This window comes from Indicator indicator, chromosome 17, assembly GCF_027791375.1.
Source record: "Indicator indicator isolate 239-I01 chromosome 17, UM_Iind_1.1, whole genome shotgun sequence".
In the NCBI taxonomy this organism is placed as follows: domain Eukaryota; kingdom Metazoa; phylum Chordata; class Aves; order Piciformes; family Indicatoridae; genus Indicator; species Indicator indicator.
In genome coordinates, this window is record NC_072026.1 from 13,273,535 (window position 1) to 13,298,642 (window position 25,108).

General features: G+C 43.8%; 1 protein-coding gene across 1 annotated transcript; it reads right to left on the reverse strand.

Annotated features, from left to right (window-relative positions):
- Positions 1-1,586: 1,586 nt before the first annotated feature.
- On the reverse strand, positions 1,587-23,974 carry IRS4 (insulin receptor substrate 4). The gene is made up of 2 exons (XM_054388405.1): positions 20,473-23,974; positions 1,587-4,015 (listed from the first exon to the last, which is right to left on the reverse strand). Exons 1-2 carry the CDS (start codon positions 23,972-23,974, stop codon positions 4,011-4,013), a joined length of 3,507 nt encoding a protein of 1,168 aa, XP_054244380.1. The 3' UTR covers positions 1,587-4,010.
- Between the last annotated feature and the right edge of the window lie 1,134 nt (positions 23,975-25,108).

The following is a 25,108-nucleotide window of genomic DNA, read 5'->3' on the forward strand; positions in this document are numbered from 1 at the left end:
ATAACTAAGCAATAACAAAAGGGAGGAGAGGGGAAGAAGTTCTTACCTTCCGCATCTATACAGCTAGCTCAGTGCTCCTGCTCTCTCCTGAGACAAGTTGCTTAACAGACAAATGAGACACTTTAATACTATAAGCAAAGGAGGACTTAGGGATGAAGGAAACGCAATACAAAGTTGTACAAATACCTGGTAACTCTGAAGAGGTCCTTCTCTGCTGTGAACCTCTCCTCCCCCGTTCTTTGCTCATTTCCAGTACCGAATCAGGCAGTGCAATGCCAGGTCCATCAGAAGCCATCAACGTATTTCAAAGCAAAGACTTAATATGGATTCCAGTGACTTCAGCCAGGAAGTCTAACTTGCATTCCGGTTTTAATTGAGAGCTTTCACCGAGCTTCAGAAGCAAGAGAGTTCTGTGAATGATTCACCCAAAGGGGGTTGAAAAGTGAGTGCAAAACTCTCCCCCACTCCCTCCTAAGCCCTCAAGCAGTTTCGGATCCAATGAGACATTGAGTCAAAGGTCTCTTACAGCAGTTATTGTGAGGCTGTTGCAACAGTCTTGACAGTGTTTGTATAATTTACCTTATTTGTTTCCTGCTGGTAGGCTGTTCCTGCCATGTGTGAGCAGCACTGTTCTTTCTCTTCCCAGTACAGGCTGCATGCTATAAAATGAGGCCCTGTGTAAGGGCACTGGTTTATTTGAGGAAAACCCCATTCTTACAGTGACCTTGGCTTCTACAGGGAGTTGATCTAATGCACTGTTCTGGGTAACAGGGTAAGAATCAAAGCAGGTGTTTCTAAAACACATCTAAGCCAGGACAATTCACAGTGGTCACCCACAGTTATGGAGATCCCATAGACTTAGTTCTGTAGAGAAAGGGTTGTTATCCAGACAGTTGCTGACATAGCCCTCATGCGAGGAAGGGATTTCAAAAGGCACTACGTTTGTTGCTATTTTCCAAGTGGATGCATTACCTGAAATATCTTTGTGGGTTTGGGCTTTACAGACTCGAGATCTTATTTAACAAATACCAAACCAAAGTATTACTACAAAACTTACAACAGGAAGCCGTATTTGTTCCTTTCTACCCTCAAGTCTAGATAAACAGGAACCTATTTGATACCACGCTGTTAAAAGTTCCCTCCAGCACTACTACTTTTTGATCATGAAACTTCCATAACCCAGTCATAGACAAAGGTATAAACAGAAAAATTAAATAAAATCATCACAGTCCTCTGCCTTTAAAGCAGAAAAAGAAGCATCGGGCACTGATTTTTTTTTTAGTTTTGGGTTATTTTTTTCATTCATTCGGAAGCTCAGTTGTTTACCAGCACTATGAATCTCTGACAAGGAAAGCTCCTGAGTGTTTTGCTATACGTTACCTTTTACACTAAGTGGCAAAGAAAATCAGGCAGGCTGGGAATCACCACCCAGAAATACACTAAAAGCTTCTCCAGCTCCTCAGGGACACAGGGTGACAAAACCACTTTAAGAAGAAAGCAGCCACAGCAAGAAGAAATTCACTTTTGACAGAAACAAAAAAGAAGTTTAAAATAAAAAGTCAGACACAGAGCTACATGAACATGTATTTACTGCAAGTAGCTCTATGGAAAGCCAAGTCAGATAAATATAAACACTATACAGAGCTTCAAGCCAGTCTCCCAAAACCGCAAACGCGATGTGTTTTACAAAGAAAACAACAGAACAATATTTACAATGGAAGACAAAGCCAGATCAATCAGCTCGACTTTAAAACAGATCTGTGAAGCAGAAATAGCAAATATAATGAACAGTTTCAACCATATATGTTTTAGTTTGTACAGACAATAACTGTCCAATATCAAATTAAATTTACAGGACAAACATTGTTCTATCATTGGTATTTTTGTACTATACAGCAGCATAAACGGGTAGCTGGAAGGTAGTATATATAGTGATATGTTTTACATCATCTGAAAATGTTCTTCCAGCACAATACTGAATAAATTAGTTGCTGTAAACTAAGAGATTCAAAAAGATTGCATATTTATTATGCCGTACCTATTAGTATTTGTACCACTACACTTGAGGTTACCCATTTACTTATTTATTCAGCATTTATTAAATCAGTGCTGTATATTGTACAATGGCAGCCTCAGGGACCTAATATGAAAGTATGTAACAAATTTCTTCAAAACAACCTTTTTCCTTTCACATTAAATGTTTAGAACTATCTTCATCCAAATTTTTATTTCTTAGAAAAGATGTAAAGCTTTATAAAAAGCTGTCTGTATATTGCATCATTCATTTACGAGACCAAACAAAAGCTATATGGCGAGACAGTATTGTGGTCTGTTAGAGTGGTCTTGTTTGTAATTCCTGTATGTTTAGCAGCAACAAGTAACTGTACCAGCTTCAACTTCTCTTCCAGAATCAAAACCAGGTCTGTGCTTTTAAACCCTGCAGCAACAGGCTTTCCTGTCGCTAGATACTGTGTAAACTGATCGGTAGCATGTTTTTTAATACAGAAACAAACCAAAAATCTTCATGTTTTGGTGACGTGGTTTAGTGATGTGTACGTTTTAATACTACTCAAAAATAGATCTGGCTACGCACCACCGAGCCACCTGGGTTGACAGTACCCAGTTTGTTACACCACTTGTACTAGCAATTGAAAGGTTGTGTGTTGGAGGTGAGGCGACCAGACAGATCAGTTGTACAATATACAATGAGGAGGATTACCAGCTGTGTGTGCAGTACAGCATGAGGATTTGTGTACCACTTCTAAACTCTTTCTCAATTGTCAGTGCCTGTTATTACACATGGCATGTACCAATGACTAGTGTCATACTCTTTAAATTCATAGCAGTGTTAAAAACCTAAACTCATTTCAACCCAAAAAAAAAAAAACCAAAAAAACCTCCAGTACAAGAGTGAAGCACTTAAACTGCAGAAAACTCAGGGCTTACTTTAAAAATGTCAAATAATCATTGTTCACATTTCTGAAAGTGGGATAAAGACAACTTATGAGCCAACATTTTACTTTTTTCCCCATTATGTATGCCAGGAAGAAACAACAGCAATAGTCCCAAAAAATTACAAATGGGACTTTGGTTGAAAGTAAGATCAATTAGGGTGGTTTCCCTTTAAAAAGCTACAGCTGACAAGTATAATGCAGAAGTCACAAACGCTGGATACAACTCTGCAGTTCTCCATTTGGATACAGGAACAAAAACCTCATTTTACACAATTCATATTTATAAACAAGTATCTTGAGGGTAAGAACAAAAGCAAACAAGACAACCATCCCATTAATCCTACTTTGTACATACCAAAACTCTGAGCAAAAAAAAGAAATTGCTGCTTAAGCTCTGACAGACATTTGATTTAAAACACCCTAACCTATGATCAAGAAATACCTCTTGTACCATGAAAGCAAAACCTTTTAAAAAAAGGAAAAAAAAAAAAAGGGCAGAAGAGGTCTCTCCTCCTCAGACCCATTTGGGTTCATCCCTCAAACTAATGTGCACCTCTCCATCCCTCCTTCCACCCCACCACCTGAAAAAAAAAAATCCTGAACTGCCAAAATATTTCTAAACAATACATGTTTTAAGCTAACCACTTGTTTATGTACCAAAGAAGCAAAATCCATGTTAAACAGACAATCAGAAACCAGCTTTGACTTCTTAGAATATAAATTAAAGAAAGAATTAATGGGAGAGGCAGGAGGAAGAAAGGGGCACACAGGGATCTCTTATTAGCATTCACACTGCCTCCCAGATAGATAGGACATGAAAGACCAAATTCCATCACCAAAGCACAGCTATGAAAAAATCTCAATTCAACTTAATTCATCTGTAGAGAGCTGATGTCTATGGAAAAAAAAATAATTAAAAAGATATGTGTCCATGTCCGTGCTGGTGGAAATGAAAGTAGCCGGCTGGAGCTGAGCTTTGCTTCCAAAAGCACCACACAGTTTCTGGAGTTACCAGCAGAAAAGTCTTCTGTCCAACAATGGTTTCCATGGCAATGTTCAGTCTAGAAAGCAGGGGAGAGGAAAAAAATAAATTAAAAATAAAAGTCAGTGACATTTTAAGTCCAACTAATATTGGAAAAAAAATATTTTCTAGTGAGGAGAGTGCATAGAGCTCATCCATGGCAGGAGTAGCAGCTGCTGAATGCAGAACACAGGACACTACCAGACACCAGAAATCCTGAGCCATGGGGAAGAACTGCAGAGCCTGAAGGAAGCAGAGGAAAGCCACTGCTACCACAGAGCTGACACGTGTAGGTTGGGTAGCAGCCAGCACAGCATGGCCAGCCCAGGCAGTGTAGGAAGCACCCAAGCTTACAGCAGCCCCTAACTATCTTCACCCCTGCAACTGTAAGCATTTCGTTTCAGGAGATCTTCATCCTCACACAGCACACCTCTGAGCAGGAGGTCAAGCAGCTCTGCTCACCCAGATGTAATTAAGGTTGTGGCCAACACTCCCATTCACAGCAGGTACAGAACTGCAATATAAACACTCTGCAACTCCAGCTCCAAATGAGGAGGGGCAAGTTATGACAGCTGCATGCCCTGTCATCAACTTTTCAGGAAAAAGCTTAATTTAGCTTTTAGTAAGAGACACCTCAGAGTATAGTTTTCCCTTTTTCAGGAATGCCTCACTAGAAGGCAGCACATGGTACGGAAGCAGGTAGCCATCCTTACTGCTGTCAGCAAAACCCGTGGGCTTCAAACTGACTGGGAAAGACAAAACAAAGTGCTTGGTAAAAGGAGGGGAAGGAAATATGAACTTGTATTACAGCGAGATACAGTCAGGTGCAGAAATGGCAAGAGGAGAGAGGATGACCCCAAAGCAGAAGGGCAGCTCTGCAATTAACCAGGCACATGGCAAGGTGAAAGTGACTCAGAAGGTTCCTGACAGAGAAACTCAAGGGCATGTGAATGCTTTCTGCAGCAGTGCCAACACCAACTGAGGAACATACCCAAAGCTACTTTTCAGCTCACTACAAAATCCCCTCCACTCTCAACAGGGCCAATGTGGACACTAATTCTCAGTCTGGAAGGGCACTATCAGCCAAATCATTGGCTTACACTATCTCCCAGTCCTGACCAGCTGTACTCTTCCACCACTTTCGTCCTCTCAACCAAGACTGAGGGCAGTGCCCTCTGGCAATCATGTGGCTTTGGTGACCTTCTCTTCAAGTTTTAAGGTACATGTCTGCAGGATGTGTTTCCTGGCATTACAGGGAAGAAGGAATCAACAGGTCGTTCTGATTGAGAACCAACAGCTAGCAGAAGGAGGTTTGTATTTGACGTTTTCCAAAGACCAAGCGTAGTCTACTTTTTCCCCTCAAAGTCACTCAGTACTAGCTCTCTCACTGCTCCAGGACATCTCACTGCCATTTAGAAGAGCTGCAGGATGAGGAATACTTCATTATAAAGCCTGGTGCCGGCCAACATGGTCCTCTGGAACAAAACAAGAGGCTCTGGAGCTTAACACTGCCTGTGCTGCTCTCAGGGGCTTCAAGGAAGTCAGCTAAGTCTTACTGCCAAAGAAAGCTGAACATGCTGCAGAAAATGTGACAGTCTAAAGAACAAGCCAGCATTATGCATAATGATGCAAACCTGTATGTTTACTTACATAACCAATCATGAAATATGCACACACAAACTCCACCCTAACTTAAAGAAGTTCTGGTTTCTATCCAGCTAAAAATACCACCCCTTCAAAAGAAAAGAAAGGAAAGGAAGTAAGAACAAAGCTCAGATGATTTGCAGATGAGCAGTCCTGCCCGTATCACTGCAGCAGGGACAGCCTCAGAACTCAGCACAGGCTGCTCAAGACAGAGGGGCAAGGACTGCAGCCGGGCTGGAAACTATGCAGCAGTACGGATGGGTCCTTCAACTTCAGAAGAAACCCCTTTTAGCCTACACAAGCACCCCAAGCTCTGGGTTGCTGAGTTTCATTTTTCAGAAGTACAGTAGCTTGGTTTTCCATAATTCAAGGAAGAGGCAGCCAAAATACACCCGCAGCTCAGGATTCTCCATTTGTATTATTTCACAGACATTTTAAGATCACTACAAAAAGCTATTGCTTGTTACACACAGAGCATGGTGTGGTTAGTGCTGGCTTTGCTTTCACAAAAGCCAAGTGAAGCTTTTATTAGTAACTTATCCTCTTTAGAAAAATCCTGTTTTATTGTAGGACCAAAGAATGAAAACACGCACCGCACACTGAATCACACCTCAACAACGCATGCCAAGCAAACGTTACAGCACTTAGAGCTTCTCTATTAAACATACATTCAGTAAAAATTAACATTTGCCAGCATTCCCCCACCCTTTCCTTGCTGTGAACCTGCAAGCTTACATAAAAGGAACTTCAAAAACTGTCTCTGCTTTTGTCAGGACATTTTTCCTCCACGCCTAACACACACGGCACACCTGAAAGCTGTTGGACAAGTTATTCTAATCTCTCCAAGCACATCCCCAAAACATTTTGAAGAGCAAAGGCCCAGCTGTTTGAACCAGACAATCCCATGAGGCAGAACTCAAGTCTTTATACCTAAAACCTTTCGAAAATTTTCATAAACATGCCCAACTACATTAAAGATACTTGGAGGGGAAGGGGAAGAACTTATGAGAAAGAACAATAAAACAAAACCCAACCACCACAAAAGCACACCTTTAACTCGTAACTTTGATTCTTTGAACAATTCTTTAACTCAGAAGGCAGTACAACAACCAATTCCAAAGCAAGCTCACCAGGTAACTAATCAGAGCCCAGACTAACAGAGATTCATTTATAAGACACCAGAAGAAAATATCCTCAGCTAAGTTTCTCTACAGCTTATGAATTCCCTGGCTCAAATACAGCATTACACCAAGACAAGCTCAGGATCTCCCTGCAGCATCCTGCCTTCCCAAAACCCTCTGCTTCTTAAACAAGGTCTCATAATTGGGGGGCAAATTAATAAACTGTACTTTAATATATTTCCTCTTCATTTTTAAGCTAAAATAGAATTATGAATAAACATAAGCTTCAGCTGAACATTACCCACAGAGGTGGTAACAGTCTCCTAAAGCCTTGAGTCTCTCAGATGGAGTTACTGCTTGTCACCACTTCACTAATCCCCTTATTAAAGCTGGAAATTTCAATATTGCAGTTGGAGCAGTACAGCTGGCCTGAGTCATCAGCTCTTTTCTGGGATAAAAGCATCAAGCATTTTCTACATATACAGATACTTTTACATATTTGAACACTTATCAGTATCAGGAAAGGCAGAAACAAACTCATGAAACTTGACTACGTAAAAAAAAAAATCCCTCTGAAATCTAAGACAGGACTGAGGTCTTGCTGCATCCCTCCTGCAGTGCCTACAGTCACCACCACCATGAGGGGGGCACTCAGGAGTCCAGCAGGACCACAGGTCACCCACCAACAACCTCTAGGCATCCCAGAAATCCCGTATCACAGCCAGTGGAGCCTGTGTCTAGGGGTGAATGGTGTCAGGGGAGAGAGCCAGGGACACTTTATGCAACTGCAGCCACGACACTGATTTCTGAACCATGAAGTTGTAGGAGCTCCAGCTGAGGTAGTTTCTCCCACCATGTCCTGCTCAAGAGGAAGACCACCTGTGCTGATTCACCACCAAAGTGTGTCCACATTTAGTGCTCCAGCTGCCTGCGGGCAAGCAAGTAGGAGCCTCAGTGTCCACAGAGCACTGGTTTTGTCACACAGAGGCACCTGTACCCAGCTGCGTGAAAGCACCACACCTGCATATACACCACAAGAAATGTTAGTAAAGATGGGCAAAATGGGTTTCACCTAAGTGAGAACAAGGCCATTAAGCTCCTTGGTAGTTCTTCACTCCCACACCTTCATCTTCCACCTTTCAGGTAGCCTGTAGTGGAAGCTAAACTAATGGAGGTCATGAAGTGCCCAAAGAAAACAAGCTGATCTTACTTCAGTCTTCATAACATCAGATTCCCCAGCCAACCGTTTTCTGCGTTAATGGTACAAATAGAAAAATTGCTGAGCAACAATTAAAAAAAAAAATAATCAGCATTTCATTACAGATCCCATATGAATCTGTTTGACTCAACACTGATTGAACAGTAAAGGAAGCTATTCAAGCTGTTTTCTTCTAAAAGAAAAATAAGTTATGAGATGTGAACTGAGAAGAGAGGGACAATGCACACGAAGTGGCCCATCAGAGTTCTCAAAACATGAGTGCCACTAACTAAAACTCAGTGACCAGATCAGACATGACAAGTGTGAAGATAACTTCCACTTGCAGTGTAAACACACAGCTGTTCCTGGATTGTCACATGCTCTTCCAAGAAAAACTGCTCAGTCCACGAGGAAAAAAAAAAAAGGGGGGGGGGGGGAAATCTGATAATTGATTATGACAAAACAAGCAGCAAAAACCTGAACTCAGAAAAGCCTCTGTACTTTTGAAGCAGCCTAGAAATACACTATTCTCTGATGTTTTCATTGTACCCTACACTGGACTTTTCTGTTTATTCAGACTTCAGCTCAGATTGTACACAAAAACTTCAGTCTTGATTCAAAAAAAATCAAACTCTACTGCTTCAAAATATTGATAACAATACAAATTCAACTTCCTATGGACATTTTAGTACGGTAAACAAGGCCAGAAGGCACCTCGGCATTTTCACGTCACCTCTCCAAATACATAAGCAAAGTTTAGATGATTCAGACAATGTCCACCACATTAGACAATTCTATTTAGATTCATCAGTCTCAGATGGAATCAAGCTACAAAACCACACACAGGCAACCAGAGGAAAAGATTTGCAGAAGAGAAACTGAGGGGGCAAATATTTTAAACAGAATGGGCAGGATGCCATTGCTAAAATACCTTTTGTCTAAAATTAAGGAATGCGTTGAGAAAGTGGTCTGCAAGCTTTTTTGCAAAAACAAAAAAAAACCACCATGTATTACATACTGCATAGTGTCATAGTGAACTTTGTGAAGAAAAATTAAAGACATTCTTAAAACCATCACACACAGTTTTATAAAAATTAGGGGCAGAAGATTTGGTCATTCTAAATTTATCAGACTGTAAACCCAGTGTGTCCCATTTGAAAATGTGTTGGAGGAGAATAGATCAAATCTATAGTTTGCTTCCTAGGTCTGAGTTACTAAGGTCATCCAAGTCAGGCAACTTTGAAACAAACCAAGAGGTTTCAAGAACCCAGCAGAAAGAAATCCATCCTAAATAATAATTATTTTTACAGGAAAGGCTTTTACTGACACTTCTGCAACTGATTCCTAAAACGATAAAAGTTTGCTTGCATAGGATATTAATTTAATTAAATTATTAAAATCTCTATGTCAAAGACTAAGACAGCTTAATGCTTTCTGGGTAACACTACTGAAATTCTCCATTTCCTGAACTTCAGGTTAGGGGGAAATCAGAATTAATCTGCCTTACACAGATCAAAAGCAGCAAAGCAAGCCTGGACTTTCAGTGCACACGGCCACACAATATTCCTGTTGTTCAGGAAAGCACCAAATCCCAGCACGACCTCAGGACACAATGTGCGTGCCCAAGAGCATGTTGTTGACGCTAGGACACGGAGCAGGAGGACTGACAGGTATTACGTTTCAAGCCTTCCACGCCACACGGAGGTCAGGAGGAGGGAGGTAATTTCCCCAAATACATTCTTCACAAATTAGTGAGATTCCACACCACCTCCCCCCAAAATCTTACCGAAACCACAGACACTGGCCTATTTCTGCAAGTTCTTATTTTAATGGTGTAGCTCCAGACCTTGCTGGAGGCAAGTGGTGTCACTTAAGAAAAGTAGAGTTCCCTCTTAATTTGCACACACTGACACCAAGACTGCAAGCAGAAATCAGAAGCACTAACACAACTGCTGTGGCCACTGCCCAGGCAGTAACTGTACCTGGATCACCCACACAAGGCCCCGACACAGGAAAATGTGTTAAATGACAAGCTTACCATTAATCACCTATTCCAAGTACTTTCCTCATTTAACAACAAACTAATGATGCTCAAGTCGAGATAACTAATATATTTTGTATCCACAGTTTTCCCCAATTCCCACAAGCAAAAAGTAAACTTTTCCTTTTAAAAACTGCTACATGACCCACTTTTCACAGGATAAACTACTTAAACACAGTGACTGGTTAACAACACATCTCAGTAAATTAACATTCCTCCTCAAGCTGTACTTCTAAAATTCAGCAGATAAAGTTACTCTTTCAAAAATCTTCATCCGCAATTGTTCATTCAAAACACGGCTCTGCTATTCTTAGTGCTCAGCAGTTTCATCAGCTAAAAAACCTTTCCCATGCTTTAAGATGTTTTTTATTCACTTTCCACAAATGCCTTATCTTTTGCAACAGCAAAAGCAGACACTGTTTATTATTAATAAACAGCAGTGTTTTTTTCTAGGAAGACCTTATGCATGCTCCCTAATTTCTGATACTATTCCTAGAATTAGACATTTGCATGCTGTTTTGGCATGGGACTAACACCAACTCAAATTGCACTGGACAGCTTGACAAGAACTTGGCGAAGAAGGGAAAGGCTGGCTTTTGGCTTGGGGAGGTGTGGGGTTGGTTTTGTTCATTTTTGAAGCTAAAGTTCTACTACAATACAGCAAGAGAGCATTAATAATTAATTTCACTTCAAACCCACAAAAATGTTCAGATTTTTATGTCACAGAAGAATCAAGAGAAGTTTTGCTTTTTCAAAAGCGCTCTCATGACAAGTGTGTGAGTTACTATGACTGACCTCTTGAGCTGCAGAGACCACAGGTAAATTTTAGCCAAAAAAGCCCAACTTGTTTGTGTGGCTTCTGACAACACCACCTGCTAAAGTTCACTCTGCTCTGTGACAAACGTTAGTAGCCCTGAAGCACCAGCAGGGACAAACATATTTCCCGCCTGCGCTCTTGCTGCACACTAGAGGTTAAGAACTGTTAGAAAACAAATAGGAAAGAAAAGAGCCACATCAAATACCAGCATGCCCAGCTCTGCTCCCCTCACTCAAAAAGGAGCCAGAACAACTGCAAGAGTTTCAGAGTAGTGCAGAAAAACTCAAAGGTGTGAAAAGAGCTTCCTGGTGAGGAACAGCCAGGTAAAAAAGATCCTTTGGCCTGCAGAGAAGCACAAGGAGGTATGAGGAAATTAAACAAACATCATAGGGCAGGTCCCCACTGTGTGGTACAAGAAGCTCCTGACAGGACACTGGCTAAGTGTATGGCAGAGGAGGATACGTCATCTACACAATCCTAAGTGGCATGGAGTGAAAAGATAGGGTTTGTTATCTTTTCCAAACACAAATGAGGGGCTGACAAATAAAGCTGGTATGGAGTAGGGTCCAAAACAGCCAGTGAGGTCAGCGTGCAGTGTGCACTGACTAACTACAGGCTGCTGTGGAGACAAGGAGTTTACACAGGATCAAAGAGAGACTGGAAAAGGACGTGGATTAAAGATCCATAAAGGATTATAAAAGAGACAAACTACATCAGGCCCAGGAAATCCCCCAAGCTGGGGTATTGAAAAAAAAAGTAAATGAATCAGAGTCTGGATGTATGCTTGTGGGGAAATATCACATACACCTGCCCTCTCCTCCTCTGCTGGATGGGGTCAGCTTGCAGGCACAGGTCTCTGAGTGAGCAAAACTATTATTATGAACACAATTCAGAGAAAGGACAGTGTCACCAATGACTAACAAAACAGCTCCCCACCTTCCACATTAACTTTCCTGGTATTTCCTTTCTACAGGAAGTTTCAATCTGCTCCAGTTCATCCCTTTGCTCTTCCCAACCACCTTGACCAGCATTCAGCACTACGTTTTTCTTTCATCTCTGCTGCCACAAATAACTGTCAAAGGCAGAAAGTTACTACATGGCCACATAACAAGCAGTTACACCCTCCTCAACCCTACCTTTTGCCCATGGGTGCCTGCACATAAAAAAAATCTTTGCTATCAGACATCACCTACTAGCACCCACAGCAGCAGACATTAATTTTTTGCATATTCTAATTATCATATTGAGTCTGCGTTAACATCAGAAGACCCAAAGCCCTGGCTGATACATGGGAGAAAGAAGAAAGGTCTAGAGTGTACTGCATGTGTGAAATGAGATCTTCTCAACCACAGAACATGCACAAGATGCAAGGATAGGGCCTTCAACTTCCAGGAGCTGCTCAGGAGATCACAAGGACAGAGTTAAATTGTATCTACACACAGACAAGTTTTAACCAACAGTAACTCTTGTTTAGTGTTCACCTTGTGGAACGTGTCAGTATTAATATTTCAATCACTTCTCCCCTCAACGGCAAACCAAGCCTCACTGCTGCCACCACTTCCAGGCTCACCCACAACCACTACAGTGTCTGTTCAACCTGATCTACCAACTGAGAAACGAAGTAATTTTGTCTTGTTAAAGCTATCACTCTGCACTCCAGTTTCCACAGGCTGCTCTCAAGCAGCTGAAAGCACTGCAGCAGTGATGGGCAGGTGCCATCCAGACCACCCTGCTTACAGCTGGACTCCAAACCCTATGACACACCAGTTACATATCCTGAAGTACTGTTGCCTCCTCCCCAATACTAAAAGAGTGCCTGAAACCTTGAGACACCACCTAAAACTCCCCAGCAAAAGCAAAAAGGAACCAGCAAGAAGAAATGCCAGGGCAATTCCCTAGCTGCTTCTGGAGCAAAGTCTCACAAGGAATAGAGGATGCAGGTCCATGTGCAGGAACACTACACAGGGTGATCCTGTGCTCTGGTACACATTCCTGCAACCCTGCTTGCACCAAATCTACCAGTCACATGGCTGCAGGGAAAAATGAACTTACAGAAAGGGAAAAAAAAAATCATCTACATTCTACATCTAAAAGGGAGAAGTAAACATTGGGACATGCTCCTAACTCAGAGATACATGTTGGCCCACATTCCTCTTACCAAGATTAATATCCTGGCCAGGGTTCTGACATTTACTTCATCCTTTTCAAGTCACTGAAACCATTACAACCACTGTATTTATAGCTCACCATCTTCCTTTGCTCCCTACCATGTGCATACCCTTCCAAGTGCCTCTACCACCTTCTTCTCTTGCAGCCTTTTATCTCTCTGCAAGGTGGCTCTTATCTTCACTCTGCCAATGGTAGTAGCCTTGATCTTTATCTCACTCTCCACCCCAGCACATTAAGTTTCATCTCTCTTTAGTTTCATCTTTTAAATTGTAAGTTCCTTAGGACAGGGACCAAGACATTTACATTTGTAGCATGGTAGAGGGGACCTCCATCCTACCTACCTCTTCAGGTTCTACAAGAAGTGGAGATCACATCTGCAGCAACAAACTGTCATTACAGACTCACTGGCGTAATACTGTCTCAACAACTTCAGGATCAAACCTGTTCATTTTTTAAACTCATTTCTAGCTGATTTCCTGCTCACCACATTCTGCAATTTAAACACATCCTTGATCTAAAACCAAACAAAAACCCCACCCACCCCACCCCCAAGAAAACCAGAGTTAAATATATGTAGCACAAACATCCCCAAAGCATCTCACATAACAAAGAGCAAATATTCTGGAAGTTTAAGCTCAACAGTGGATGTTACTACTGAAAACTCAAACAGCTTGTAAGTTTTTCTAACTTAGAATAACAAAAAAATAAAAATCCATACAGTAAAAAGCATCTTTCAGGCCCCTCAACCCACACTTGTGTTGAAGAATGTCCTCAGGAGCCCACCTGCAAACAGGCTCTGGTAAACTTATACCAGAAAAGCAAAGGTGCCCAGACTAGAACAGAAGCCTTTAGGGACCATTTGCTGGTTTCTCTTGGCCATTTTGGGTCAATGGAAGAAAACTGCTACAAAGTTGCAGAAACACCAATGCCTGTCAATAGCTTAAAGCAGGTTTTCACACAAGTAAGCTACCACATGGCTCACATTAACAGCTCTTCTGGGTCTACTATGCAATAGGTTCTCATTTATCTAAGGATGCATCTGCTTCACTGTCACTAAGAACTCTCAAAACTCCCTGCAGCCCAAGAGATTTGCGTAAAGCACTAGTTTCCAAAAAGGTAACTCAGACTCAGGCTACCCAGCATCAAAAAAGGTAATACGGCAAATTCAGCTGTTCAGCAAGAGCCATCCAAAACAAAGGAAGTTAGCTCGGCAGGGGTATAACAGGATCACACTGTTCCCTGTGGAATAACAATATTCATTAATGCCTCAATAAATTTAGAAGCAAACTTCACCCGATTTCATGCACACTTTTTGGCATTATTTCCCATGATTTTCAGAAATAAAGTCCTCAAGTCACTCCATAAAATCCTGTTCTTCTAAAAGGGAAACCGTTCTTCAGGTAGGGAACATAGCTATGAGCTTTTCACACCCTAGCAAAAGGGGAACGCTATTCTTACCTATTTTATCCCTAAATAATAATTCCATCTGTATTTATTTAAAGTGATAACATACATAATGCTATGCAGTGAACACAAGCACTATTCACATTCAGTAGTAATTTTAAAGTTTTCAATTTTCTTGACTCACATTAAATTGTATCATCACCTTGGAATTATAGCTAAATCTTAACTGTATTAATTCCAGCATAAGCCATCTCTTTCAAAAACCCTTTCTTCTCAGAAGATTAAGAAAGATTAGACCTTACACTTAATTCACAAATCACTGGCACACATCACACAGGTACACACACACACACAAGCAGTCTCAATTGTTAGCATCCAACCATATTATTTTTTGTTAATTTAGCCATGTTTTGCAATAAACAACCCTTGCCCTTAAGCTCATGACTTAACCAGGGCAGAAAATTCTTGCTAACAGTCTACTGAACTCCTGCTCCTGGGGTAACACTACACCTGAAGCAAATGTCCACAAATCCAAACACTTACACGTTCGAGATTACTTAGATAAGATACTCTGAAATGCCTTTGATGAGTCAGGCTAATTTACCTTTGTCTTCCCACTGCCCTCAAGTATGTCACAAATCCCTACTGATCAAGGTTCTCAACTAAATCATAACCAGCCCTAAGCTTAGTGACCTTTACAGAGATGTAGGACTTGATTAAAACTAGAACATTCTTCTCCCTTTTCCCCTAGTCATCACTTTAACCTGCAAGACAACACTGCAACTTGATCATGGGATTGTTGTTAATATAAAAAAGCTAAACAGGAAAAATAAGCCAAGCAGCAATCTTGCAGGATGGACCACAGGACAGCTCTCCAGCCAAGTCATAACACACCATTTAAGGATGAGTCCTAAGATAATGCTACATTTTTAGGACAAAACAGCAGTAATAGCACATTCCCAGGCTCCACAGAACTTGACTGTCACCTGCTTTTCAGTTTTATCATTCCATTTTCCTTTGAGTTGTAGAATGTCACATTTGATCACAACAGTACTTACAGCTGCAGAGTTTGTTTTCTGATTCAGGTTAGAAAAACAAACTTGTTAGTGCAATCAGTATAGTGGACCCAGTTCAGCGTGTTTTGGGGAGCACCACAGATCCACAAACAGAGCATGCAAACATACAGCACAGTACAACACAGTACTATAAGCTCTTTCTAGTACTAAGCAAAACCTCAAGGTATAAACCCTCCCCTCAGCAATCAATATGAAGAAAAGTTATTAAAGATCCTTTCATAAAAATCAAGCGTGTGCAGAGAAAACACAAACCCAAACTCTACCTACTGCTAACACGCTGGACATAAAAAAAAAAAACCAAGGAAACACCCAGTGACAAACCACTCCAGTAATCCCAGGCTGGAAAACAGCCACTGGAGGGACTGAGTAAGAGCTGCACACCTACCCCAAAAGCAACAAGGGGACCTCAGACAGCAAGGGAGGAGAGGAACATGTCAAATTTTAGAGGGAAAACCAGAAGGGTGATAATGCATTAAAGATTTCACCAAAAAACTTTCAAAATAAGCAGTTTGAACCAGTACAGGATTACCCCCAGCACTCCCTATGTCCTGCAGCAGAGCTTCAACCTGCAAGACAGAGGCCAGCAGAAAGTTTTAGACTTCCAAAAAGACACGTCATCATCAGCTGCAACTACAGGTATGAAGTCTGGAAAGCTGATTTCCAAAAGTATTTCAACATTGACTACAAGTAAGCATTCTCTCTCAGTATCTCAGATTTTCTCACCCAAGCACAAGTAAAACCCAACTGATTTTGGTCAAATATGTCAGAATTAGCTCACTCCCATGATGTTCTGCTTTCAGCAGTTCATACACTACTTGAAAAAGTTACTCTGGGTATTTTCAAGCAGAGCTGTAAGTCACTCAAGACTGTTAAAGTGGCATCTGTTGCAGCAAGATTAAAATGGTCTGGGATTTCATCTGTTTTTTTTAGGAATTACTAATCCAGCATTACTTCAAAGATGCAGGATCCACAGCAGCATTGGGATGTGCTGCAGTAGGGTTCTTCAAGTTATTTTTAAACAGGCCGGTGCCTTAAGTATTCTGCCAATACAAAAGAGACTCAGTTTGAAGCAAACTTAAAAACCACTAGTCTGAAACCCAAAAACAGGCAGTTATTTGCCTGGTATCCCATAAACAGTAATTTACTATATTAGTAATAGCTAAAACGTCCAGCTTCTGAATTTCTCAAAGTGTATATTGTTCTGCAAGATTTTGCATTTGAAATATGCAAGTTACCATAAAGGATCTGAACCATTTGGAACACAAGCTTTGCTTTACAGCTGTACTTGTTTTCACTCCTCTCAGCTCCCCACAGGGTACACAATACTCTCACCCAGTCTAGCGCAGGAGGAAATTAAAAAGGTGAGGAACATTTAAATTATAATCCTGCACTTTTGAGAACTTCTGAAACAATTTCTCACCATAGTGTTAGAATATCAGGTAGAGATAAGATTAAAGAGTGGGTGTAAAATAGGTGGGTTGATATTAAGCTGATTATTACCAGTACTCTGAACAGCCTGTTTTGGTTTTGGAGTCCAGGGTATCTTTGCCGGTTTAGTATTTCTAATTAAGGCTGAAGAAACTTGTATTATACAGTTTATTACCACCCCATTCTCATTATCCTCCTCAGTTTCTACCAGGTCCAATAACAAGGTATACATTAGCTAAGCCCTGTTTGAAGTAGCTTTAGCGTTCTGTACTCCTAGCACAAAATTTCATGACTCAGATTCATGTAATCAAAGCAGCAAACCACTTGCTTCAATATTGTGTAACAATTTTGTGATGAAACTGTTTTGCTAATGACCTTCTTAAACTTCAAGTATTACAATTGAGAATCTTACGTTCTTTTTATTATCACCATCATTACCAACAGAAAACCTGAGCTGAGTTTTGCATAAATCTTTAAGTTAAATAAGTCAGGCCTATTTAGCATTTCAAGTTAGTGCCCTCCTACCTCCTCCCATCCATGTCATGAATGGAAAACGAAAACAACTTTTTTAATTTGCATCAGTGAACCTGAACCAGAAGTAGTAGGAATTACAAGAGGGCAGTGATGCACTGGAAATCACTCTATCCCTCTCAGCAGGAGAATGCAGCTTAGACACATAATAATATTCCATTTCAGCAAATAAAACAAAAACAATCTGAAGTGTTTTCCTTCCAGCAAAACTGCAGTTTAGGGAGAAGAGAAAGTTCTCTACCTGATAGGATTTAATACCTATGGGACAGCTCCTTTCCAGGAAATAACAGGGTAAATGCATCCGCTTAGTATTTTCCTTAGGATTTAATTTTACCACATAACTTTTTTCAGGCAAAGAGATTGGGATGGGGAAGGAAAAAAAAAAATAAAACAACACAGCACTCAGTTCTGCTAGAAGTCTCCAAAAGTATTTAAAATATCAATTACAGACCAGCATACTACACCTTTTTAGGATACAAGAGGTTAAGGAGTGAAGCTCCATGTTCAGTACTCAAAATGGAATGTGAAAAGCATTTTTCTGGACTACAGAAAACTTTTTAAATTAAAATATAAGATTTATTGAGGCAAAGACTGGTAAGTTGTTTAAAGAATACAGACTTCTAAACTCATGCTTGTTCAGACACAATTTGGTATGTGAATGAAAAGTGGTATCTTTATAATCAAGAACCTTAAGTCATTACTAAGGAATAAATATATCCTCCACCAATTTACAGCACTGGATTCAAGCTGGGCAAGCTGCTTTTAGGCTGGACTGGTCCAAAATCTGCCCACCTCTTCACGAGCTACCTACAAATGAACAATGTCCATGCTGTCTTCATAGAAAACTGTTACGCCTTGTTCTGGAGCACTGTTTTATAACTTTTTTTTTTTTTTTTAGGACTAGAAAGAAAACACCAACCTAAGCTCTTACTATTCTCATGCTTAACTTCCTGCCAAAGCCCACGTTTTTAATGCACTGAGTTTCTTCCACTTTGCTTTAGTGCATGTTTCATTTCCAGAAAACTGGAAATGAAAGTGTAATTCACAATGTAAACCAGCAGCTGTAAGTCTTTTGCCCCTCCAGAACCTGAAACAGACAAGGGAAAATCCCCAAGTACAGGTCCGAAGACGTTCTGTTGTAACAGTAGTGAGCAAAACATTTAACATAAATGCAATTTCTAAACGTTACCTCTTGAAAAATGTTTTTAAATGTACTATTTGCACTACAGCTGAAAGGAAACCATCTGATATTTTTTCCCCTCTCCATTTTGTACGAAGTTTTACTTTGTAACACAGATTTCAGTCATATGAGCAGAGTTAAGATCGAGTAGGAATTCTGCTGTCTTTGGGGCTTTTATTTGAAAACACCAAACAAATCACACAAACCAGCCCCTGCAATCAGCATGCCTTGCACTTAAACAAATCTTTGAAGTGCTAAAAGACTAACTTTGGAAGAAAGCATTTCTCGGACTGGCAACTTTCAATGTCTTCTAAATTTGATTCCAACCAACAAAACAAAGTAGAAGGAAAAAAACCACTGAGGCAAACCACACATTTCTGAGCAGCCCCAAGCAGTGCTGCCAGACTGCGAATGGCATGCAAGCTGAGTCAGGCTTGTACCTTCCACTATTAAAGGCTACACAATTTTAAGCTCCTGCAATACCTTCTCCCTTTAGTTTTAAAGTAAAGCTACACAAAAAATCTCTCGTCATTTCAGTCTTTAAGATTGTAACTAAAAATATAAAAGCCAGCAGCAGCCCATCCCCTTCCTGCCTCCTCTGTTGACAGAGAAATAGACAAGTATCAATGTCCAACAGTGATTAAATATTTCCTCTTAGTCCTCATCAATTATTGACTACACACACATTTGCCAAGAGAGGAAAACATCATTTCCAACACACAGAGTTTTCTCTCTGGGTGGGTGTGTTACTCTAAGGAGTTCAGTGGGTCACTAACACCAATATATGGATTATACTTCCCAAGTCACAGTGCAATGCAGCACTTACACAAACGCTGCTGTTCATGCAGAGGATATGCATAACACCACTAATTACTAGTTTTCACTCCCACGATGAGAGCTTAACATGGCAATAGGAGCACCCCTCCTCTTCCCCATATTCTTCCTTCCCACCACCAACACTTGCACACCTCAAACTGCATTACCTTAAGCTGGGTCATACCACTGATCACGTGAAAGTTAGCAGCCTTCTCTCCAAATTTTTAGTCCTGAAAGACGCCCCAAGAGCCTACTTTTCCTCTACTACAAGCATTCCTCATCTGCTATGCCAAAGGCTGACCCCACCATACAGCAGAAGAAAGGGCACGGCTCAGCTAAGCCCTTGGGCACTACTAAATAGTGCAGGTGCAGGGCCTGAGCTGCAGGAGCTCCCCACCACCCTGGTTAGGTACCAGGAGATGGCTTCTCCAAAGGATGAGTATGCTTCGGAAGCCAGAGCCTTCAAGGGAAAAGTCCAAGTTCCATTTACGTAAAATTTAACTACATAAATGTGGGCTGATTTGCATTTAAAAAAACACCTAAACCATGCATTTCACCTACATTCATTGAAATAAATGGATCTAGGCCCAAAATTTTGATGTACAAACCCAATTTAGCAATTTACAGCTTTCCCTACCCATGACACAAATTACAAAATATCAAACTGAGGAGGAAAAAAAAGGGACGAGTCACCTCTTTATAAGGGAAGATAAGGAAAATAGAAGTGAAGGAAAGAAAGGCCTACCATAACCTCAGGACAAGAATTCACAGCATTAAATGGGATTGATGTTTACACTAGCAGAATGCTTCTATAAAAACCAAGAGAGATCCCAGTCTGATAACACCTCTAACTATCTGGGCGAGTCACAGAAGTCCTTCAGGCCATGGACCACATCCCCTTCCACTGCTGCTCAGCAGTCAGGATGTTGTGCTTCAACTGGTCATACAAGAATAACGCCGGATACTAAAAAAACATTTGCCCAGCTCTGAAGGCCACATTTTAGTATCAAGCAGAGAACCTAATTCCTACAGTTAAGCAAGCATGAAGGAAAAGTGCTTTTAAATTACAAACCTTTTCTCGTAGAGTTACACTTCAGCCCATCAGATCTGCTGAAATCTATGCTTACGTAAGCTCCACTGTCCAAACCTGAAGTACCATTCTGGAGATGGCAAGCTGGCGCTGCAGTACTCGCCTCACAGCTTATAGGATCATCACGTAAATTCAGAGCGATGTAGTTTAAGCCATTCTGAAATCCAGTTGAGGTATCCCTGGACATTTTGCTTTCCTGACCATCAGAAATGTTTTCATCTGGTTTTAACCAAACATTGTCAAATGAGGCAGAGCTGTGTCTTTTGCTACTATCAGTGAAGAAAGACGAAGAGGTGGTCACAGTCCCAGCTGAAGAGAATGTTTCAGAACTGTGTCTCCTCCTGCCTTGAGGATCAGCCCGAATCACTTTCGGTCCCATAGGAGGTTCAGAGCTAGGAACAGAGAAGCTACTGCTACCAGCGTATCGATCCACAATGCACAGCCTGTTAACAATGGAAGGACTATCCATCTTCACACCATTGTTGGATTCAGCGGCAAATGGCCGAGGTGGAGTTGCTGCCATGTTGAACGTCATCTCTGTATAGTCATCAGTCCTGTTACTGGCAGTGCTAACACAAGCAGTACCAAAGGAAAGCCGAGCGTAGTCAGGGTTTGGTTGGTTTCTAGAAATACTAGAGCCTCCATAAATTGAAATATCTGTTAGAGAGTTAGACAGTTCCTTCACTGCTTTTGGTGACTGGACATCCAAGTCAACACTCATGTAGTCAGAGAGTGGAGACTGTCTGTGGTCGCTACTTGAGCCCAGAGACGACGGGGAACCTTCTGCAGACAAGGAATATGGTGTGTTACTTGCCTTCTCATTAAAATCAATATTTATGTATTCCCCAGGACTGGTGGGCTCAGGTGGAATTGTGCGATCATACATTCTTGGGATAGTATTGCTCCCTCTTGTACCCAGGGGCAGTCTTGTGGGCCTGGTAACCCTGTTCTGCACAAGTCCTTCATCTGAACCTTTCACCGATGGCAATTTAGAGATGCCATTAGCCAGAGCCTCAGTGCTGACTCCTTTTACGTTTTCTGGTCCACCATATAAGAGTTTTCCAGGTGAAGACATTGGAACGTATTCACTGTGGTCACCATTTTGTCCTGATAATGCCTTAAAGCTTCGGGGCAAAGAAAAATACGAACTAAAACCTTTGGAAACAGAACTGGTGTGAATGTAATTTGAATCACCAGGGTGCTTTGGAGCTGAGTTACCAGGTGACATATCCATATACTCATTGTTTATGATCCTCTCGTTACTTCCTTTAGAATTAAATCCAGTTAAAGGACTTCGTACAGGTGAAGAGCCAGACTTTGGAAACATCATCATATATCCTCTGGAGTCAACCTGAGATGGTGACCATGAATTGTTAATCTGTTTTGGAACAGACATACTTCTAGGAGTCATTGGCAAATAATCACTGTTGTTGGATAGAGAAGATGCAACTCCTGGCATCATTGGCATGTACCCATCATCCCTGGCTTTACTCTTACTTTGGTTACACACAGAATCAAGGTTAGTATCATTGTACTCCGGTTCATGGTTCTCTCTGAGTTTTTGTGTTTCTGAGTAAAGTAATCGTCCATGACTTCCTGCAGAATCTTCATCCAACAAAGCTGTAGTTTGTGTAGTCTTCTGCTGCACCACTGCAGAAGTTGGTTTTGTTAGAGAGTAAGTTCTTTTCCTGAAACACTTTTCAGCCTCCATATAATCATCTCTTGAGACATCATCTGCTTGCTGCTTACTCATGGACATGTACTCACTCAGACAGTTCTCCTCTCTGATGGGTGGTGTGTTGCCCAGGGAATCCGGTGTATTGCTCCTGACCCGGAAGTACCTGAAATCTCCAGGGCTGGACCCATATTCATCAGAGGAGATAAACCCCCCATCACTTGGAGAACCACAAACAGATGAGCTAGAAGGCCTGGTCAACATGTCTGAAGCTGACCCATGGCCGCTACTAGAAGAAACACTGATGGGACTTGTAGTGGAGGGAAAATGAGAAACGGGCAGTGAAGCAGACCTGGTGTGGTAAGTTGAGCTGAAAGCGGCTTTCACATACCTTCCGCTCCCTTCTTGCCGGCCCAAATTCATCCGTGCAGTATTCAGGTGGATGAGACTCCCAGTCACTGACCTAAAAGGCCTAGTCATGGTTCCTTCTCCTTCACTAGATGTTCTGAAGCGATAGGGATTGCTGCTTTTGGTGGTAGGAGGAGTCCCTCCAGCAGCATTCTCAGTTCTGGATCTTCGCTGCAAGCCTGTCTGGCTAGGTGGGAGATTGCCCAAGTGCCTCCTAGTGGTGATGAAGGAGATAGGATTGGTACCACTACCACCACCAGAAGACTGGCTCTTGCTTCGGGGCCTGAACTCTGCAAAGGCCTTTAGAGCTTTCATGGTCTCCAGAAAAGTCTCGTGCATATTCTGGGCAACCACTGAATCGTCCACTTGCATCCAGAGCTCTCCAGGTCCAATAGAGGCAGATCTGCCCACTTCGATGAAGAAGAAGTTCTCTGAGTGTCCACAGCGACGAATATTCATTAGCTGCAGGTGGACAGAGGGCACCTCAGAGTTCAGCTTGACAAGGTGGATGGCCTTGCTGGAGAGGCACAACCGATACACTCCAGTAAGGTTTTTTGTTTGCCCCAACCCTTTGGGTTTAACGTTGACCTGCCACACCTCTTTGAAGACGGTGCCAGGCCTCAGGGCAGCCCCATAGTGCTCATCATCCTCATCCACCTGCTGCTCAGCATGGTCCTCCTGCTCCAGGAAGCCCCTCTTGCTCTGGCTCATCAGTTCACTGATCGCCTGGTACCAGGCCTCCTGCTCGGCCTCATTCTCAGCCAGCATGGCGAAGTACTCGTCCTTGGTGTACAGGGCGATAATGTGCTTGTGCTTGGCGTCGGCCCGCCTGCTCACGGTGAAACACTGGTAGAGGGGAATGACCCTCTTAGGCGGGGGACAGCAGAGGGAGGCGGATCCGCCGGCCCCCGCCGCCCGCAGGCTGCTCTTGAACTTCTTCTCGCTGTCGTAGTACTCCAACCGGGCGGGGGCCAGCTGGCTCTCGGCCCGCAGGACGAAGTAGCGCTTGTGCCCATGCTTCTGCTTCCTCAGATACCCGCACTTCCTCACATCCTCACCGGCGACGGGCGGCGGGGCGCCGCGGCTCGCCGGGGGGGGCTGCCCGCCGCGGCCCGCCGCAGGGACGGTGCGGATGGTAGCGAGGGCGGCCTCCGGCGTCGGGTAGAGGGAGGCGCTGGGCGAACGCCGCAGAAGCAGCAGCAGGTGGTGAGGCTGAGGGGACGGGCAACGGCCGCCCTCACCCGCCGCCGGCTCCCCATCGCCTGTCGCCGCCACCGCGCCGGGCACGCCGGGCTCCTGCTGAAGCACGGCTCCGCCTCCCGTGTGGCGGGTGCCCAGCTCCTCCTCGCCGCCCCCGGCCGCCGCGCCGCCGCCGCCCGGGCCATTCATCCCACTCGCCATCTTAGGGGCCAGGCAGGGTCCGGAACGTCGGGGAAGGGGGACGGGAACGGGCTGCTGGAATCCACCCTCACCGGGAAAGCGTCGCTCGCGGAGGGACGCGCATGGGGAGCGCGCAGTACCTGGCGGTGCCTATCTGCGTGCCCTCCCGCCGGCCGCGCCGCGTCCGGTTACTCGCACTCACGCAGGCGGCCTCGGCGGCACCACGGCGAAAACATCACGTGACCCCGCGGAGGGCGGGGGCGCGCGCCGGGAGGGAGGCGGGGGCGGGGCCGCGGCCGGCGGCGGGCGGAGCCCCTCCGGCGCAGAGGCGTGCGGGGCGAGGGGGGCAGCGGGGAGCCGGCCAGGCGGGGGCCGGCCGGGAGGGGAGCCAGAGTGGCAGAGTAGAGCAGCGAATAGAGAACACCGGCTCTTCCGCAGCCAGCCAATCACTGGATGCAGCCGGTGGGGAGGTGGACTTCGACCGTGCGCTCTCCGGAGGAGGCGGGGCTCGAGTGGATGGGCAGCGCAACGGGCCAATGGAAGATAGCACAGCCTCGGGCTGGCCGCGATCTAGAGGGGTGTTTCCTGCGCTGGGGACAGATGAGTGGGGAAGGAGGTGGGGCCGGCACTGACTGACGGAGGGGTGTGAGCGGCCCGAGCGTTAGCCAATCCGCACCTCACACACACAGATAGGGGGAGCGTGGGCGGGCAGCGATGTGTGTTCGGCGGCGCGAGTCAAACGGAAGGCGGGGCCTTGGGCAGATGGGCAGGCTCTGCGGCCAATCGGCGGTCAAGCCCAGTCCGCGCAGCGCTCCCGGCTGACGTTGCCTTCGCCCAGCTCTTCTCCGGTGTATCCCGCCTCTCCGCGCGCGACTGGGGGTGGATCCGATTAGCAGGACAGGGACGCCTTGGCGCGCGGGGCGGGCGGGGTGAGCTGGCGCGCGCCGCGGAGGAAGTAAACAACCCGCCAGGGCGGGAGCGACCGTTGGAGCCGAATGCAAAGGCGCGCGGGCCGGGGCGGCCGGCTGGGACTGTCAGCGATTGAAGGGAGCTGGCAGCGGTGGCCGCGCCCGTGCCGGTAAAGCGCGGCCTGTATGCACCCGGCTTTTGCCTCGGCTCCTTCGGCCTCGTATACCCTGTAAGTCCCCAACAACA